The sequence below is a fragment of the Syngnathoides biaculeatus genome, chromosome 3 (assembly GCF_019802595.1).
Source record: "Syngnathoides biaculeatus isolate LvHL_M chromosome 3, ASM1980259v1, whole genome shotgun sequence".
Classification (NCBI taxonomy): Eukaryota; Metazoa; Chordata; class Actinopteri; order Syngnathiformes; family Syngnathidae; genus Syngnathoides; species Syngnathoides biaculeatus.
The window spans coordinates 25199298-25220622 of NC_084642.1; the positions used below are offsets into that span (position 1 = coordinate 25199298).

Here is a 21325-nt window from a genome sequence, read left to right on the forward strand (position 1 = left end):
GAAATTCCTGTATTAAAATAACCATTGGCATATTAACCAATTGAGGTACAGCATTCATTTTTCATTATTTTGGTAGAAGTCTTTAGAAGACTAGAAATCTTTAGAAGTCTTTTCAAGGAAAAGACTCAAGTTGGAGTGAAGTTACGAGTCAAAACACGAGTTCAAATTATGCCACTCAAGTCAACACCACTGGTGGTTCCCACAGCTAATACTGAACGAGATCTGGGGTACATTGAGTCATATGTCTATTCATAAAATAGTAATATTAGTCCTTGTGATTGGATATCGTGATGTAACAATCCCCCTTGACCTCTTCACAGGAAAGTTCTCATCTTCCTGACTTTCCCTTAGATGGAAGCCAGGTGTCTATTAGAGCTGTGTTGTCCAAAGAGGTGTTATTTCACACTTGGTAGAATCTGTTAAGGCCGGTACAACTCTTTCTGCTGCTCATTGACAGCTTGATAAGTATTGTCTGTTCTCTTCCCATTTTGCTGTTTCCATTTCTCTTCTCTATAACTTCCCTGTCCAACCTCTTTCACGCTCATCCTTTTCATTCTTTGCTGCACTTCTGCCGTTCACTTTGTTTGTTCCATCATGCTCTTGCTCTTTCCTTGCATTTTACATGACTTTCTGTGCTCTTTCCAGTGATTCTTTTGGACACGACAGCAGTACTAGGGGAACTGGACTGGAAGACCTATCCTGTCAATGGGGTGAGTGATAATAGCAATGAGAAGAATGAAATATGAATTGAAAGCCTTTACCCTCAATAGACTGGAACCAACTGATGAATCTGGAGGACTAACTGCAAAATAAACTCCCCTTTTTACATCAATTGATGACTTGTCAACAAATACAGTTGTGTCTGACGGTCATCTGAACTTGGACTGTGATTTGTATAGCAAGTGGAGACAAACTATCCACACATCAAGGTGACCCCCCCACTCCCCCTCCCAGCAATGATTTAGAGTGATGAAATATTTGCAGAATATCACATGTCATATCATCCATTTCTGAATAGCAGAGCTTATGAAGCAAAATCCATTAGATAGTGATGCAACGTACCATTCAATCAGACAGCCAGCTTAGATTTAGCTGATTCAGGAGATATTGCAGCGTTGATGACTATTATTTTCCAGAATAATGTTTTCATCTCTTGTGTACTTATAAATATCATATAAAATGACTGCATAATGCATGTACACTACAGGAACACATGCACAGTGTAACTATGTCAAATACAAAAGTTTTAACAGACATTCTACATTTAAAAAGACATTTACAATGGTCTTCCGTTGAATGTTCAGTTATGCCTTTCTTTTCACAGAATAAACATAATTGGTTCCTTGTGTCACATTTTGGAGGTATCTTTTATTATTATTATTATTATTATTATTGTGCCCCTCCTCAAGCCGTTACCTTATCGTGGTGGAGGCTTTGTGTGTCCAATGATCCAAGGAGCTCAGTTGTCTGGGGCTTCATGTGCCCCTGGTAGGGTCACCCATGGCCAAAAGGTCCTCGGTGAGGGACAAGAAAAAAGTACAACTTCAAAACCCCTATGACGAGTACAAAAATTGGATCTTGGTTTCCCTTGCCCCAACGCATGTCACCGGGGCCCCCGTCTGAAGCCAGGCATGGAGGTGGGGCTCGAAGGCAAGGGCCTGGTTGCCAGGCCTGCACCCATGGACCTCGGCCGTGCACAGCCCGAAAGGATAACATGGATTCCCTTCCGATGGCCTCACCACCTGTGAGAGGGGCCATAGTAGTCAGGTAGCCAAAAGGTAGCCTTGGCGATCCGATCCCCAGCTACAGAAACTAGCTCTAGGGATATGGAATGTCACCTCTTTGGCAGGAAACGAGCCCGAGTTGCTGCATGAGGTTGAGAGCTTGGGCTCTGGCACCACTCCTCTTGAGAGGGGTTGGACTCTGTTCCACTCTGGAGTTGCTCACGATGAGAGATGCCGAGCAGGTGTGGGAAAACTTATTGCTCCCCGCATCGGGGCCAGTACTTTGGGGTATACCCTGGTGGATGAGAGGGTAGCCTTCCTCCGCTTTCAGGTGGGAGTACGAGTCCTGACTGTTGTATGTGCTTATGCACCAAAAAGCAGTTCAGAGTACCTACCCTTTTTGGAGTCCTTCGAGGGAGTGCTGGAGAATGCCCATGTGGGTAATGACAGTGAGACCTTGAAGGGCGTGATTGGGAAGAACGCGCCCCTGATCAGAACTTTAGTGGTGTTCTGTTACTGGACTTCTGTGCTCATCACAAATTGTCCATAACGAACACAATGTTTAGGCATAAGGGTGTCCACAGACACCATAGGTCGCAGTTCGATGATCGACTTTGTGTTTGTGTCATCGGACTTGTGACCACATGTCTTGGACACTCAGGTGAAGAGAGCGGTGGAGCTGTTAACTGATCACCACCTGGTAGTGAGTTGGCTCCATGGGTGGGGGAAGATGCTGATCCGACGTCGTAGGCCCAAATGTATTGTGTGGGTCTGCCGGGAACGGCTGGCAGATTCCCCTGTCAGAAGGAATTTCAACTCCCACCTCCGAAAGAACTTTGCTCACGTCCCAGAGGAGTGTAGGAGGAGGAGAGAGTGGATGATGTTCCACGCGCCCATTGCTGAGGCGGCCAACCGGAGCTGTAGCTGTAAGGTGGTCCGTGCCTGTCATGGGGGAAACCCGCGAACACGTTGGTGGACATCAACAGTGAGGGATGCTTTCAAGCTGAAGAAGAAGCCCTGTCAGGCATTCTTGGCCTGTGGGACTCCCTAGGCAGCTGATAGGTACTGGCTGGCCAAGTGGAACCCACCTTCGGTGGTCACTGAAGCAAAAACGTGGGAGTGGGAGGAGTTCGGTGATCCCATGGAGAACCACTTCAAGATGGCTTCGAGGAAATTCTGGTCAACCGTCCGGTGTCTCAGGACGGGGAAGCAGTGCACCGTCAACACTGTGTATAGTGTGGGTGGGGCACTGCTGACCTTAAATCGGGATGTTGTGAGTCGTTGGGGAGAATACCTCCTCAATTCCACCAACACGCTGAGTCTTGATGCTCTGAGGCAGGCTCTTCAATCTCTGGGGTTGAGGTCACCAAGGTTGGTTAAAAAGGTCCTTGGTGGCAGGGCCCCAGGGGTGGATGAGATTCGCCTGGAGTTCCTAAAGGCTCTGAATGCTTTGGGGCTGTCCTCGTTGACACGGATCGAAAACATCACGTGGACATCGGGGACAGTGCCTCTGGATTGGCAGATTGGGGTGGTGGTCCCCCTTTCTAAGAAAGTTTACCGGAGGGTGTGTTCCAACTACAGGGGGACCACACTCCTCAGCCTCCCTGGTAAGGTCTATTCAGGCTGGAGAGGAGGGTCCATCGGGAAGTCGAATCTCGGATTCAGGAGGAGCATTGTGGTTTTTGCCCTGGCCGTGGAACAGTGGACCAGCTCTACACCCTCGGCAGAATCCTAGATGGTGCATAAGAGTTTGCACAACCACTCTACATGTGTTTTGTGGATTTGGAACCGAGCACCCAGCCAATTGCAGTTTCGCTTTCTTAGTCATGTGACATCACATAATAAGAACGTGTAAGTGGATTGGCTGGCTGTTTGGTTTTGACCTGAAGTAACACTGCCTGGTGGCACAGATGGTGAATTTTAGACAGCGAATTGTAGCCAGTTGAATTGTTAACATTGAAAAGTAACACTGAAATACAACTAATGAAAATGTGATCACTTTACATTTCAAATTCAAATCCTGTTTTCTGTGGCGTTTCAAATTCAAATCATGGTGGCACATATTTACTTCCATATACACTGCCTTTTATTGAAATGATTACAATTGCAACATGAGCCATTTTATTCAGCAACGTGTGAGATTTATTCTTGCATTCACTTACGTACAATATATAAATCACTTACCCTCAAATATACTATCAACACGATCATATAAAGAATATTCTGTACATGTTTGAAACCTAAAAATATGATGAAAGCATTGGCATGTAGATCTTTATTCAGAATCCTTGGAAAGAGCTCATCTTAATGAGAAATCACAGATGATTTCATTCTTATAAATGTATCAGATCAAATTGTGCCACCATCGGCATCGAGCAGCAGTAATTTTTCTAAAATGTCAGGTCTAATTTTGGACATGAAATGATAGCAGAACATTTTGTGCTCTTGGCTGTTATTAAAAAAAATATTAAATCCTTTGCAGCAAAGCCAATATGAATCAACAACATACAGAAAAAGTAAGTGGCCAAATATGGTTCCCACCTTGAAAAAACTTCTTCCAATTAAAAAACTCCAAAGGTTTCGGCGTGGCCTAACATTGGCTGTAATTGGATGAACAATAACACAAAACGTCACCACGCAGATTCACATCAAATCAATAATTCATCACAACTGATTTAACATTATTTTCATAATACTTCTCCTTGTCTAACCTACAGGGAGAAGATGACAAATTGGGCAGTTGTAATTTAAATCTCACTGCTATTTGCCAGATTGACTTTCTCCACTGTTGTTATTTATATAACCACTGCATGTATGCATTTGTGTGTATGTCCGTGTGTGTGTGCATGTGGGTGCATGTGCCATGTGCGTGTCTATAACAGCTAATAGGCTCCGTGATTAGTGAGTGCATATCTGATGCAGCCCATCTTTCAGACGAGAGGTCAGAATTTTTTTTCCCTTCCTTTTTCCACAACCTTTTTCTTGTCACATCCCAAGGGTGCATTTTAGAACGCTGAGAAATGTAAAATAACAAATCATAGTCATTTTCAGTTTGAGGGCACAATGGATCTTAAATTACTTATTGGTGATCTTATTCAAAGTATGAAGTCCTAATTTATTCATGTTTTTTTCTACATTATCAGTAAGTAGGAAACCAGCATAGTCAAGCATAAAAAATGTCATGTACTGTGTATGCAGTGTGAAATTTACAAAACTGATTGCTTGATTTTGATTTGACTCTAAATTGCCCATAGGTGTGATTGTGAATGCAACACTGTTGTTGGTCTCTTTATGCCCTGTGATTTGCTGGCAACCAGTTCAGGGGGAAATGCTGCCTCCTGCCCGATGACAGCTGAGATTAGCGCCAACAGTACCAAGACACTTGTGGGGATAAGCGGCTCAGAAAATGGGTGGATGGATAGATGGATATTGTAGCCATAATTTATTAATGATTATGATTATAGTATTTTTCCCAATTATGTTGTGCAACTGGCTCTTCTTCTCCTTGTCTTTTTGGCTTGTCCTGTTCGGGGTCGCCACAGTACGTCATCTTTTCCATGTAAGCCTATCTCCTGCATCTTCCTCTCTAACACCCACAGCCCTCGTGTGTTTCCTCACAATATCCATCAACGTTCTCTTTGGTCTTCCTCTCGCCCTTTCCTTGGCAGCTCCACCTTCGATATATATATATATATATATATAATATACTATATATACAATACTATATTATACTATAATATAATGTACTCACTCTCTCGCCTCTAGACATGTCCAAATCATCAAAGTCTGCTCTCTCTAACTTTTTCTCCAAAACATCTGACTTTGGCTGTCCCTCCAATGAACTAATTTCTAATCCTATCCCACCTGCTCACTCCTAGAGAGAACCTCAACATCTTCATTTCTGCCACCTCCAGCTGTGCTTCCTGTTGCCTCTTTAGTCCCACTATCTCTAATCTGTACATTATAGCTCGCCCCACAACTGTTTTATAAACTTTGCCCATCATCCGAGCAGAGATTCTTGTGTCACATAACACATCAGACACCTTCCGTCAGCTGTTCCAACCTGCTTGGACCTGTTTCATCCCTTCATTACAACACACACCATTGGTTTGGATTGTTGACCCCAAGTACTGTATTTGAAGTCGTCCACCCGCCTTATCTCTTCTCCAGAGAGCTTCACTCTTCCCCCTCCACCACATATTCTGTTTTACTTCAGCTGATCTTCATTTCTCTCTTTTCCAGTGCATGGCTCCATCTTTCTAATTTTTCCTCCACCTGATCCCTACTTTCACAGCAGATCACAATGTCATCTCCGAACATCGTGGCGCAAGGGGATATCAGTCTAACCTCATCTATCAGCCTATCCATTACCATGGCAAACAGGGGGGGGCTCAGAGCTGATCCCTGATACAGTCCCACCTCCCCCTTAAATTTTGCTGTCACACCTACGGCTCACCTCACCACTCTTCTGCTGCTCTCATACATGTCCTGTATTATACATACAACATATTTCTCCACCACACCAGACTTACGCATGTAGTATCATAGTTCCTCTCTTGGTACTCTGTCATAGGCTTTATCTAGATCCACAAAGACACAATGTAGCTCCTTTTGACCTTCTCTGTACTTTTCCACTAGCATCCTTGAGGTAAATAATGCATCTGTGATACTTTTTCTAGGCATGAAACCATACTGTTGCTTGCAGATACTTACTTCTGTCCTGAGTCTAGCCTCCACTACTCTTTCCCATAACTTCATTGTGTGGCTCATCAACTTTATTCCTCCACTGTTCCCACAGCTCTGCAAATCCTTTGTTCTTAAGAAATGAGAGCTCGTACACTTTTCCTCCATTCTTCAGGCATCTTCTTGCCTGTGAGTATTCTGTTGAATAAGTTGGTCAAAAACTCCACAGCTACTTCTCCAAATTGCTTCCATACCTCCACCGGTATGTCATCAGGACCAACTGTCTTTCCATTTTTTATTCTGTTCAGTGCCTTTCTAACTTCCCGTTACTAATCATTGCCACTTTATGGTCCTTCACACTTGGCTCTTCTACTCATCCTTCTCTCTCATTTTCTTCATTCATCAACTTCTCAAAGTACCAATGTATTCGTTTTACCTCACCCCAGTCCTCTCAGTGTCCCACTTATTCTCTACGAACCTCTTTCCTTTCATGACTTCCTGTACTTTGAGGTTCCACCACCAAGTCTCCTTCTCCCCTTGCCTATCAGAAGATACACCAAGTACTTTCCTGCCTGTCTCTTCTCTTGGTCTGCTTGGCACATGCACACTTGGATATGCTTTCGCCTGTTCTTCAGAACGTAGAAGGCAGTTTTATTAATTGATCTTTGAAAAAACTGTTATCTTCCCCAAAGACAAATTCAGGGGAAAAAAATAAAATAAAATAGTTTTCTTTCTGAGCTCACTGCAAACATTTACCTGTATGACCATTGGTTCGGGGTGGTGTAATAAAGCCTTATGCATGACAGGCAGGCCTTTGGAGGATCCTGCGTTGAGAGTTTCTTGTGATTTCAGAAACACACATTTATTTCTCATCTGTAACTTTTTAGCAGTTGCTGTACTTCTAATTGTCACGACCCATCGATACGGAGGGAGGACCCAAATGCAGGGAGACGCAGAGGTAATTCGGGAAAAACGTTTATTGTTCCAAGGTCGGGGATCAGGCAGACAGTCAGGTGCAGCAGCGGTAGTCAGGACGTCGGGCGTAGAGAGCAGGTCCGCAGGCAGGCAGGAGTCGGTACACGGGAGATCGATCGAAGAAGGCAGAAGTGTCAAAGGAGTCAGGCTTACGGGGTCGGTCGGAGAACAAGCGAAGGTCGGTACACACGGGTTCACGATCAGAGATATGGGAGTGCAGAAACAGGGCATGAGTTGCAACGATCTGGCGAAGGACCAGTCGTCCCCAGGGTCCTATATCCACCGGGGCCAATCAGCCAGCATGAGGCGCAGGTGTGCGCCTCCCAGGCAGCGCGGCCGCGCGGGAACCCGCACAGCCAGGGCTGGGCCAGCAGGATCATGACACTAATGCGATGTATTTGCCTGACAGAAACTTGATTTGAAATGCCTTAATCCAAACAACCCTGCTTGCTACCTAATCACACAGAAACTGACAAAAAGAGAATTTTCTTGAAATATCCAGTTTTCATTCCTTTTGCAAGGTATTGGTGTATTCCATGCTTTTAATAAACAAAATGATCTTTCTTTTTCCCACAATTATGCATAAAAACTGACTTGCTTAATTTTATGGAACATCCATGTTAATTCATTTTCCCTTATAATTAGGCTCTACTGGAAAGCTAATTATCAAACCTGTCAAAATTTATATCAGTAATCTAAACCCACATTTCCTAAACGTTGTTAAGATCAGGCTTTTATTTTACATCAAAGAGTATGAAACCTCTGTATGCTGAGTCGAACTACAAGCTGTTATTCTTTTATGAAAGGCAACAGGTTAATTAATTGTTCTGCCTGTCACACTATGCAGGTAGCATAGATGAACAAAGATACATTATTTTTTGTCAATAAATACAAATTTTGGGGATCAATGAAGTTAAATGGGATTATTTCTCCATGATACAGCTCATGATATTGCATACCACAGTGGTTTGGAGTGACTGACTTACACAGGACTACCATGCACATGCGCAACGTCCTCAAAACAACTCAAACTAACATTTTTATTGATAGAAAATCCATCCATCCATCAATTTTCTGAGCCGCGTATCCTCACAAGGGTCAAGTGCTGGAGGTTATCCCAGCTATCATTGGGCGGGAGGCGGGGTACACCCTGAACTGGTTGCCAGTGAATTGCAGAGGACACAGAGACATACAAAAGTGCTTTTGGGATGTTGGAGGAAACCGGAGTGCCCAGAGAAAACTCACACAAGCACGGGGAGAACATGCAAACTCCACACAGACTGGCCAGGATTTGAACCCCAGTCCTCAGAACTGTGAGGCCAATGCTCTAACCAGTTGTTCTGATATTAAATCTTACATGCATAATCCAAACCAAATTCTCATGAAGTTGGGATGTGTTACTTGTTCAACCTACATTTTATTGAATACACTACAAAGGCAAGATATCTAATATTCAAATGGATAAACTTTATTGTTTTTAGAAAATATACTCAACATACTTCGATAAACGTCGCACAGGTGAAAAAAAAAATACTGAAAAGTGAAAAAAGATTGTCCCCAATTAATGCATCGTTTTAGGATGTGGGAGGAAACTGGAGTGCCCATGTAGGCATGGGTAGAACATGCAAACTCCACACACGTTAGCCTGGGATTTCAACCCTGGTCCTCATTACCAAGTGCCTTAGAAAATAGTCACACGGTTTTTGAGGACAATATTCCTCAACATACAATTGCCAGAAATTTAGAGATTTCATCATCTACAGTCCATATCACCGTCAAAAAGTTCAGAGAAACTGGATAAATCACTGCATATAAGTGGCACGGCCGGATACCAACATTGAATGCCCGTGACCTTTGATCACTCAAGCGACACTGCATCAAAAACCGACATCAATGTGTAAAGCTTATCACCACATGGGCTCAGGAATACTTCAGAAAACCGATGTCAGCTTTTCTCTGAGCTCGAGCTCATCTAAGATGGGCTGATGCAAAATGGAAAAATACTCTGTGGTCCGATGAGTCCACACTTCACAATGTTTATGGTAATTGTGGATGCCATGTCCTTTCGGTCAAAGAGGAAAAGAACCACCTGTACTGTTATGGATGCAAAGGAATTCCTCCGATTGCCATGGGATTTAACCCAATCAGTGATTGATTACCTGTAACTAGCCTTGCAATTTGTTTTCTGCTCCTTATCTTGTTTTGGGTTACGAGTGAATTGGAGCCAATCCCAGGTGACTTAGGGTGAGAGGCGGGTTACTCTCTTGACTGGTATTGTTAAACTAATTAAGGTGTCCCCCATGCTTTTGTCCACATACTAGTTTCAATTGAGCCCTCCTTACAGGGCACTTAACCACGCCTCCTGAAGTTACGTCACCCCACGCGTACTAACCTCAGACAAACAATTAACAAAAATGGCGGCGCAGGAAGAAAAGACTAGAGCGAAATTGTCCGATTTACCAGCTGATTTCTCACTCGCATTCTTAGCAAATAGTGAAATATCGTTGAAAAGCAGACAGCAGGGCTTCAAGTATTTCAGCGAGGGGTTTTTCAATGGTATTTACATGCATATCGACGGAGAAACCATTGATATTAGCGCGAGATCTTTCCGGAGTCAGAGGAAGACCGAGAAGCCACATAATATAATATATTATAAGCTAAAGATTAATTCGTCATTGATAGTTTCCTATTTTCCTGTGACCTATCACACTTGTGTGCAGAATCTGTATGTGTATCTGTATCGCCGTTTGTGAACCGCCGTATGAAGGAAAAGAATAAAGCGAGGCTGGATTTACGAGTTGTTTCTCTCGTTTTCTTTGTGTAACGTCACGCGCTCCCCTCAATAATTATTCTTGAATTAGTGCCGAACCTATGTAAGTCCCGACCGAGTACGACTATCACTACTTTATAGTCTCTTCAAGCATCCTTCCTCCCGTCTTGGTGTCTCGGTGCACGTCGAAGGCTTTTAGGACTCGCTAGTCCGGTTTAGCTTAGCTCGGTAGCCGCCAACAGAGACACGTTTGTGCAGTCAGATCATCGCAAAATATCGCTCAACACAGATCAAGTGTGTCAATCATTCACACGTATATATGTTATGCAAGCGAAGAACTGCTAATTAATTTATACGAGACATGTATTGAAAATCAAATATAGGGCATACCTTCGTGCAAACATAGTCCGGGTTTAATTTAGCTCGGTACCCGCCAACAGAGACGCGTTTGTGCAGTCAGATCATCGCAAAATATCGCTCAACACAGATCAAGTGTGTCAATCATTCACACGTAACTTTGTTATGCAAGCGAAGAACTGCTAATTCATTTATATGAGACACGTATTGAAAATCAAATATTGGGCTTACCTTCGTGCAAACTGTTCCGGTTGATTTTAGATGGATTCAGTTGATCATACGATCTTCCACAAAGTTTGATCCATCGAAGACATTTTTCGTACTCGGTCTTCTGTTCCGGTTGATTTTAGATGGATTCAGTTGATGATGCGGTCTTCCACAAAGTTTGATCCATCGAAGACATTTTTTGTACTGGGTCTTCTGTTTTGGAAAGGGTACGAATTGAACTCCACCAACTAGCCTTTCAGGATACCTGTCGTCACTATTACAAAGTCCGTGACTACACCTCTTAACCATATCTGTTGTTAAAGAACCCAAATACGCGATAAAACGCTAACAAAAGCTATACTGGACCATGCAACGTTGTCTGAGGTAATATCGGACGCCAACAAGGGGCGTGGTTTATGCAGATCTCTGGCCTCTGATTGGTCAGTGACACGGATGACGCAATTTCTACGGAGGGGTCAATTGTCTGTGCATATGCCTCACAGAAATCAGCAAGTATACATAACGTGTTTAAAACACAAAATGCAACTTAAAACTGAAACAAAATATAACTTGATTTTGCTTTTCAAAAAGTGATTTAATGCCCCAAAAAGGCTCAAATGTTTATCTTTTGAAGACAGAACAAAGTGGTTTAGCAAAGGTATGTTTTTTTTTGTTCTTGGCACAGTTAAAACTCCCACACATCCCCCTTCTTCATTTTTTTTCCAGTGGGATGCAATCACTGAGATGGATGAACAGAACAGACCAATCCACACCTTCCAAGTTTGCCATGTAATGGAGCTAAACCAAAACAACTGGCTTCGATCTGGATGGATACAACGGCAAGCCGCACAAAGGGTCTGGGTTGCTTTACATTCTTAGTATATCCCCAGCACTGGTCTATGATACTAATCAGAGAAACAACGTGGGATAGGTCTGTCACAGTGTGTGACATTTACATTTCATACACTCATACATACATTCATACACATACTGTAACTCGGTTGCTTATAAATTCATAAGTGCTGTAAGAGCACATTGTAAATATAATCATGCAGGGAAGGCAGCCTTCCAAGTAATATATCAGAAAACAGATTATGAAAGCTTATGCCAATATACATAGGTTCATCAGCAAACATATTGTTAAATCATTAATGGTACAGAAAGGCTTCCCTATTGGTTTACAGCCTAGTTTGACTGCACCTTAGTGACATAGAAGACATTTACAATCCAATAGTTTATAGATTTGCCAAATGAATTATTTTCCATGCCAACTCAATATTTTTCATTTTTTTGTTTTATGATAAAGTTTTACCACTGAAAATATTATTGTGACAATTGTTATGAATGTATTTCCATTTCCATGTAGGTATATGTGGAGCTTCGTTTCACTCTGAGAGACTGCAACTCCATTCCTTGGGTGTCTGGCACCTGTAAGGAAACTTTCAACCTCTTCTACCTACAGACAAATGAACCGCTGCCTTCAGGGACACGTTTTCGGCCCACAGACTATGCCAAGGTGAGTATTCATAAACATTTGCACAAAATCTTGTGTGAAAATGACTGGCTATTCTAATAAACAATTTATGGTTACTTCAAGGTTGATACCATTGCAGCAGATGAGAGTTTTACTCAGACAGATCTTGGAGATCGTGTTCTCCGTCTCAACACTGAAGTCAGGGAGGTGGGCCCATTGGCACAGAGGGGTTTCTACTTGGCCTTCCAGGATGTTGGTGCTTGTATCGCGCTTGTCTCTGTTAAGGTCAGTAGAAAGCATTGAGCAGGGTCACTGCTAAGATGTATCCCCTGTTAATCACTTGCATGGCCAACTGACCTACCTATTTAACTGTTTACTTTAGGTTTTCTACAAACGCTGCCCATCAACTCTACGAAATCTGGCGGTATTTCCTGACACTGTACCACATATGGACTCTTCTTCTCTGGTGGAGGTTAAGGGCTCCTGTGTCGAAAACGCAGAAGAGAAAGACACACCAAAATTATACTGTGGTGCTGATGGAGACTGGTTGGTGCCACTGGGTCACTGCGTATGTAGCCTTGGCCATGAGGAAATGGATGGCTACTGTCAGAGTAAGAACTAATTTGGGCAGTTTTGTTCATCTTTCACCCTGCTTGTTCACTTTGCACGAACAATGTGGTATTCACCAATATTTATGTTATAGCAAATGCTTAGGAACATTATTGAGCAGATATGAGTTTCAAAGCATTTGTAATTTAAATATAAGTCTTGATTAATGCATCTATTTATTTATACAATATTATAGGAACTCAATTAGATTTGTAGTTTTATAATAATATTTAGTTCAGCCCATTTTTTTAACAAAGCTTTTAGGAATGTTTATTTGGAAAAGTGAAAGTTGGATTCATCCAAAAATGTTTACAACTTACAACTTGGCACAGTGCCTCTAGACTGCTTGAAAAACAAAAAAAGTATTGGAAGAAGCTAGGTTAAGATAAATTTTCTGGCAACTACATTGTGGTAGCAAACTATTTTCTGTCATCTGACCTTAGAAAGTCTTTCAAACATGAAACACAACCTCCATTTCCTCCATTTGTAGCCACCAATATCGCAAGCATTAGGTCACTTCTTGATTGGTTAAATTTGCAGATATTGATAGTACTGACCTCTCACCTACACGGGACATTGGGTAGTACCCAAATGCAGCACTCCAAGGTATTGACATGGTTTTTGAGGTGGTTTAAGTCTAGACTGTGGTCAGACACAGGTAAACAGTCCAAAAAGCCAGAAGCACAAAAGTATGTGGCAGAAGGCAATGACAAAAACATGAAAACAAGGTCTGATAACTACCATGCAAAAACAAGACTTGACTAGACTTGGCTGTGGTGGCACAGGAATGCGGTAATGAGGCAAAACACACACAAGAAGTTCATAAACTCATGCTAGACTCACACAACGAACTGGCAATTTATGACCCAACATATGAGGCCTAAATACATGGCATAATTAGTACCAACGAGGTGCAGGTGAGGAGCTGCTGCCAGGAGCTGTTGTGCACACGGCAGTGGCGTGACCACAATGATTGACTTTTTAGTTATGCCACCAGACTATTCTAGTCTTGTCTTGGATTGTCTTGGACATTCGGGTGAAGTGAGAGGCAGAGCTGTCAACTGATAACCATGTGGTGGTGCGGTGACTCCAATGGTTGGGGAAGACACTGTTCTGATGTGGCAGGCCCAAATGTATTGTAAGGGTTTGATCTGAACTTCTGGCACAATCCCCTGCCTGAAGGAGTTCCAACTCCCACCTCCGACAGACCTTTGCTTATGTTCCAAGGGAGGCGGGGCAAATTGAGTCAGAGTGGACCATGCCTTCCAAGGAGAATCAGGCATGAGGATTTCGGCAAGTATGGTAACCGATTTTTGTCCTGGGAAACGGTGGTAAACGATTTTTCGGTTCCCATTGATAATGCTCATGGGAACCGGTTTTTACACGTACTTCAGAATAAAGCCTTAGCAGGCATGAGCATTTTGTCTTTTACGCTTAGCAACCGACATGTTTGACAAGCGTTTGAGTGACCAGATATGAATAACTCGACCTTGCGCATGGGTAGCGCAGAAGCGGAAACCGGTGCTGTTTATAAACCACACTGACAAAGCTGGGCGTTTTAACCATTAAAAATAAAGGGGTTCATGTAGGTTCGTTTTATACAGATTATTCTATTTCGTGGAGAACTTGTTTTACATTCCACACATGGGCGAATTTTATTAAAAGTAAGCCCTGAGATCTGGGAAATGGACTTTCGGTTCCGTGTTTTCTCAGGCTGGGTAACTACACGGTAACGGAACGATCGTTTACGTGAAATGCTCATGCCCGAGAATGTAGCGTTGATGGTCGCTGAGGCAAAAACTTGGGCATGGGAGGAGTTTGGTGATTTCATAGAAAGAGACTTCTGGACAGCTTTGAGGAAATGCTGTTTCAGAAGGGGGAAGCAGTGGACCATCAACACTGTCTATATTTGAGTATCGCGGGGATGAGCTCGTTGCTGTTCTCGACTCAGGATGTCGTGAGTCTGTGGGGAGAAGTCTTTGAAGACCTCCTCAATTCAAATGACATGTCTTCCCAGGAGGAAGTATAGCCTGGGATCTCTGAGGCAGGCTATGTGTTGGATGGGGATGTGTGTGTGTGTGTGTGTGTGTGGTGTGTGTGTGTGTGTGTGTGTGTGTGTGTGTGTGGTTGGGGGGGTGTGAGATTCACCAGGCTCTTGATCTTGTCCTGGTTGACATGCCTCTGTAGCAGTGCATGGACATCAGAGACAATGCCTCTAAATTGGCAGACAATGCCTCTAGATTGGCAGACTGCGGTGGTGATTAGAAAGAAAGGGGACTGGATAGTGCATAAAAACTGCAGAGGGATCACAGACTTCAGCCTCCCAAGTAAGGTCTATTCAGGGGTGTTGGAGAGGAGAGTCCATTGGGAAATCAAATCTCAGGTTCAGGAGGAGCAGTATGACATTTGTCCTGGCTGTGGAACAGTGGACCAGGTCTACACCCTCGGCAGGATCCTCAAGGGCGCATGGGAGTTCAGAGAGAGAATCTGGGCCTCCCTGCTCAAGCAACTGCCCCACGACCTGACCTTGGATAAGCAGAAGATGGATGAATGGATGGATGTATAAATGATAATGTTTTAATTAGGTTAAAAACTGTTCGATGTGAGTCCTTGGGTTCTTGTAAATCAAGAAGGATATTATCTGTGTATAGATAGATTTTGTTTTCTGACATGGGAGTACAGATACCTTTAATACCAGTGTCCTGCCAGATTGGTACTGGCAGTGGTTCGATAAGTAGTGCAAATAGCAGGGGCAAGATAGGACATCATTCTCTAGTTCCTCTTTGTAAAGTGAAACTTTGTGATGTGACCCCATTTGTGGTTACAGTTGCTTTGTGTAAGTTGTATAAAATTTCAATACAGTGAATATATGACTCACTGAAGCCAAATTTTGGAATTACATCAAAAAGAAAAGACCACTTAACTTTATCAAAAGCTTTTGGGGTGTCTAGTGATAATAACTGTTCGACTGACACATACTTATTAGGTTTATCAGTCGCATGACATTGGTGGTGCTCTGTCCTTTAATGAAACCTGTTTGCTCAGAATATATCAACTGTGGGGTTTTTTTTCTAGCATGTTGGATAAAGTCTTAAATGTGATTTCATATCCATATTATTTAGTGACAACCATCTATGTACAATTTGTCCACATCTAGTGAGGCTCGTTTTCCTTGTTGCCAGTAATTCTTCAGTGGAGGGTACAAGAGTTTGTGTTGCTCGTTGATTTTTTTGCGTGGAAACTGGTCATTCATCCCAAAATGTCTACGCTTCAGCACCCGTCCTTTTGACTTTACAAATACTTTCTACTGAAAATGTTTTCATTTGGAGATGATTAGACAGGGATAACTCCCTGCTCACAGTCCTCATGTCTTGTTACTTAATGGAAGACTGGCGAATGTTTCCTTCGGGATTTTCAGCGTTGTCGAGATGAAGTTTTTTACTTGAGTCTACATTTTTGCTCTTCAGTGCAAGGTAACCATTGGTCTTTTCAGCGGATTGCTGCAGTCGTCATGGTGGCCCTTGCTAGCTTGCGCGATGAAGCGATTGAAAGACCTATCGACGAAATCTTTGAATGACTCCATGATGGTATCTTGACATCCGCAGGGACTGGTAAATGTAATCAATAATAATCATAAGGAGGAATCATGAGGAGGAAATTAAATCTCTGTGTTGCTAATCTGATTTTGCAGCATAGCCAGCAAAATTTCTCCTGGGAAATCCTGGAATCTCTGGAGGAAATAAAAAAAAATAATAATAAATTTAAGAGTATAACTTACATTGCTTTCTCATCTGGGCGATATGAGCAGCTTGTTGGGAGCGGCATTTGGTGGCCCCCCCAGTGACGATCGGCTGGTACTGCGCAGTTGAATATTAGCACATATGGCATATACGTACATTATGAATTGCTGTTTTGAAAATAGACCAAAACAAAATCAGACCCTCCCCAGGGTGCCATTAGGTCCTGGAACATGGCTGATAACTTTCCATGACATTAACAGTCATACCTCACTCACTTTGTAGTTTTTGCTCGTAAGAGACTTAAACAAACTCCCAGCCTCAAGGGATTCTCTCAGGCTCTCAATTTCATTTCCAATTATCATCTCTTTTTTTTCTTTACTTTCATTGTCTTCCTTGTCTTTTTATTTTTATAATCTGCTTGTTCCCCTATTTTCCTCCTTCCTTCATATTGTTTCTCATGAGCATTATTTCATCTCTAAAATCAAAAATTGGTACGAGTATTACGTTCTGAGTTTTTAAAATCACAACTGCCCTCATAATGACGTTTCTGGACTCAATTGTGTTGTTGCAGTGGGAAAGCAATACTTGTCACATCAAAGTGTTCATTTGTCCATTTTTATTTCAATAATTGCAAAACTTGTAGAACCTGCATGTACGAAATATTTTTATGAGACTAGAAAACACTGATAAATGCCACAAGGTTTCTGTAGAAGGCTTTTTGTGATACGGTACTCTAATTAGTTGTATCAGCATTACTTAATGTGCCCCGAGAGTCAGACGAAAAGTTTACCACAGCTGTTGGGTTGCTCTGGATAGTTGCTGGACTGGTTTCTCAATTAGTGCAGACAGAGTGAGGGGGTACCGAGCTAATTGCGTACATTTGTTAGTTCCACTGCTAATTTTGCTTGCGTCTTGTCCTTTCGAGAAGTCCCCCAACCCTCTTTTTCATTTATAAGACTCATACATACTCCACTAATGAAGGCATGTGGTAAATTAAGACACTCTATATGGTTACAGTTGAAGTGCACACACTGCCATTTGTTTTACAGACTGAAAAAAGAGTCTCAGCAGGCCCAGTTGATACTCAGATACAAAACCAGTGGGAATTCAGTAACTGCAGTTATTACAAGGAGCCAATGGTCACTCGCGCAGCCCGTATGTAGGACAAGCTCAAATATATGATTTGTTAGCGACTTGTGTTTTAACTTTTAACTTTGTATCGTTGACATTTATTCTGTTGTATATTTGTGACACTTTAAAGTGTTGTAAAGCACCACAGAGGCCTGTCACAAGTGGTTACTGATGAGACGAGAGAGGGTGCCCTACATTTATCCTCCATTTTGCTTATCCCCTGCTGACAGTAGTTTGACATTCTTTTTTCTAAGAGAATTGCACAAGTGTCAAACGAATCTTGACTTTCACTTCAATGAATAGGACAGTAATTCAAGCACCATCCAATGGTGCTTGAATTGCAAAGTTACATTTCATCAGAATAATAGCATAATTGGCCAAGTCACTTTAAATGTTCTCAGAAAACAATGAAAGAAACCCACCACAAATTGAACAAACGTGAACAATCTACTTGCCTTGATTCAACCTTACCGGTTCACAATGACCTGAATGACTGAATATCTTCGCAAACATAAAGCAGAACATTTTTTCCTCAATATTATGCATAGAATTATGTGCTTACTGTATGTGTCTATGGATATTCGTGGGTACATCTATGTATCTATACATTGTCTATATACGTGTATATGCTGTATGTACAATATATGAAAATATAGTTGGACGTATATGGATGCATACATGCATTGGATTGGTGTTTGTACGTAAAAACGTACGTATGAATTACACACACGCACACACACACACACACACACATAAATATATATCCACGTGTGTGTGTGTTTACATTACATGTTTGTTTGTGTGTTTACATGTTTACACACACACATATATATATATATACACACACACACACACACACACACACACACACACGTTTTCTGAGCCACTTATCCTCACGAGGATTGGAGGAGTGCTGGAGCCTTTCCCAGCTGTCATGGGGCAGGACGCAGGGTACACCCTGAAATGATTGCCAGCCAATTGCAGGGCACATGGAGACAGACAACAATCACACCTCGGGGGAATTTAGAGTGTCCAATTAATGCATGGAAACTCCAAACAGGTCAGGCCGGGATTGAAGCCCTGTCCTCAGAACTGTGAAGCCAATGCTTTACAACTGCATATATATTCAGTGGTACCTCTACTAACAAACGTTTATAGTAACGAAAAATTCAGGGTACGAAACGCCTTCTCAGAAAAATTCTAGTTTCTAGTTACAAAGGAAATTCAGAATACGAAAACAAAATATAGGTGGTGGATTCCCCAAATTCCACCAAACTTAAACCTCCTGTATCTTGGTTTGTGTGGCGCAATAGAGCTGCTCTCCCATTGGCTATCTGCCTAGCATCCGATTAGCTAGGAGGGATGTCAGTATTTACCCATGATGCTTTTTGATTCTCTTGGACACTAGACTGCCACCGAATCATGCTAGCGCTGTCACATGCTGTCATAAGCTAATGAACATTGGAAAAGTACAACTTTTTTATTTGTGACTTTTGTAAGTTTATTAATCTTTCTTCACCATGGGCCCCATGAAACTTTAGTGGAATTAATTTGTGTACATATGTACGTTCATATGTGTTTTCTCTCGGCTGTCAAAGTTTGCCTCCTCTTCTGTCCCCCATGATGCCTTTTGCTTGTCACTCACCATTCTCTTTGCATAGTCACCTAATGCCAAAGGTAAATGAACATATATATTTTATTATTATTCTTTACATTATGTACTTTGAATGCTTATTTTGGGTGAGTGGGGCAGGGGGAGGTGGGGCTTGGAAGGGATTACGCTATTGATGTAAAATGCGCTTCTACGGCTTTCTAAAAAAATCACATTACGAAACGACTTCCGGAACGGATTAATTTTGTAAGTAGAGGTACCACTGTATACACATACTGTGTACACACACACACACACACACAACACACACACACACACACACACACACACCACACACACACACACGTTTTCTGAGCCACTTATCCTCACGAGGATTGGAGGAGTGCTGGAGCCTTTCCCAGCTGTCATGGGGCAGGACGCAGGGTACACCCTGAAATGATTGCCAGCCAATTGCAGGGCACATGGAGACAGACAACAATCACACCTCGGGGGAATTTAGAGTGTCCAATTAATGCATGGAAACTCCAAACAGGTCAGGCCGGGATTGAAGCCCTGTCCTCAGAACTGTGAAGCCAATGCTTTACAACTGCATATATATTCAGTGGTACCTCTACTAACAAACGTTTATAGTAACGAAAAATTCAGGGTACGAAACGCCTTCTCAGAAAAATTCTAGTTTCTAGTTACAAAGGAAATTCAGAATACGAAAACAAAATATAGGTGGTGGATTCCCCAAATTCCACCAAACTTAAACCTCCTGTATCTTGGTTTGTGTGGCGCAATAGAGCTGCTCTCCCATTGGCTATCTGCCTAGCATCCGATTAGCTAGGAGGGATGTCAGTATTTACCCATGATGCTTTTTGATTCTCTTGGACACTAGACTGCCACCGAATCATGCTAGCGCTGTCACATGCTGTCATAAGCTAATGAACATTGGAAAAGTACAACTTTTTTATTTGTGACTTTTGTAAGTTTATTAATCTTTCTTCACCATGGGCCCCATGAAACTTTAGTGGAATTAATTTGTGTACATATGTACGTTCATATGTGTTTTCTCTCGGCTGTCAAAGTTTGCCTCCTCTTCTGTCCCCCATGATGCCTTTTGCTTGTCACTCACCATTCTCTTTGCATAGTCACCTAATGCCAAAGGTAAATGAACATATATATTTTATTATTATTCTTTACATTATGTACTTTGAATGCTTATTTTGGGTGAGTGGGGCAGGGGGAGGTGGGGCTTGGAAGGGATTACGCTATTGATGTAAAATGCGCTTCTACGGCTTTCTAAAAAAATCACATTACGAAACGACTTCCGGAACGGATTAATTTTGTAAGTAGAGGTACCACTGTATACACATACTGTGTACACACACACACACACACACACACACACACACACACACATATACATATGTTGTCAGAGAGTTGCACACTGAGTGGACTTCACTAACCTACTTAAATTAGTTGATTCAAGTGCATTGAAATAATAGTCCACTTCAGATTCTCTGAAAGGAGGAACTAGTGCAGTGTGCCTACTCACTTCCAAACTGTCATGGGACAAGGCCTAGGTGTTTGTGTGGATAAAGGACTGACGTTTATAGCGGCTTCCTACTGTAGCAGAGCCTTATTTTTAAGATGCATGGCTTCCACCTTCACCTCCCTTATACAGCCCCTATGGAGTCATGCTAGTTGGTGTCAGTATGGTTGGGAGTGAGGCAGGAATACCAACTCTATCACTCTATTTAACTCGACTTATGGGAGTTGCCTGGAATATCAATCTGCTATCATTAAGCTTTTTGTAAAGAAGATACTTCTACTTTTTCTTTACACTTGGTGACACATGCACATTAAGTAACTATTCAATGAGGCTCAGATGATACCTTTTTACACTTTTCTTATATTTTTTACCATCTTTTCCACTCCCAAGAATGGTCAACGCTATAATAGCTGCAGGTCAATCAAAAGGCAATTAATTTTTTATTAAAGGTTAGCAGGAATAGGCTCAGAGCCGGCACAACCAAGAAAATCTAAATAAATCAATCC

At 42.2% G+C, this 21325-nt stretch overlaps 1 protein-coding gene and 1 long non-coding RNA gene across 4 annotated transcripts in view; one reads left to right on the forward strand and one right to left on the reverse strand.

Moving 5' to 3' along the window:
• epha6 (eph receptor A6) overlaps positions 1-21325 on the forward strand; it is a 67691-nt gene that overhangs the window by 12052 nt on the left and 34314 nt on the right. For all 3 annotated transcript variants that reach the window (XM_061814999.1, XM_061814998.1, XM_061815001.1), the window contains exons 2-6: positions 646-710; positions 11443-11571; positions 12083-12232; positions 12314-12475; positions 12573-12801. In XM_061814999.1, the coding sequence (XP_061670983.1) occupies positions 646-710; positions 11443-11571; positions 12083-12232; positions 12314-12475; positions 12573-12801 (735 nt within the window). The remainder of the gene's footprint in view (positions 1-645; positions 711-11442; positions 11572-12082; positions 12233-12313; positions 12476-12572; positions 12802-21325) is intronic.
• On the reverse strand, positions 12552-13847 carry LOC133498317 (uncharacterized). Its single transcript, XR_009794263.1, has 3 exons — positions 13541-13847; positions 13357-13441; positions 12552-12673 (listed from the first exon to the last, which is right to left on the reverse strand). It is a non-coding gene; the product is annotated as an uncharacterized LOC133498317 (long non-coding RNA).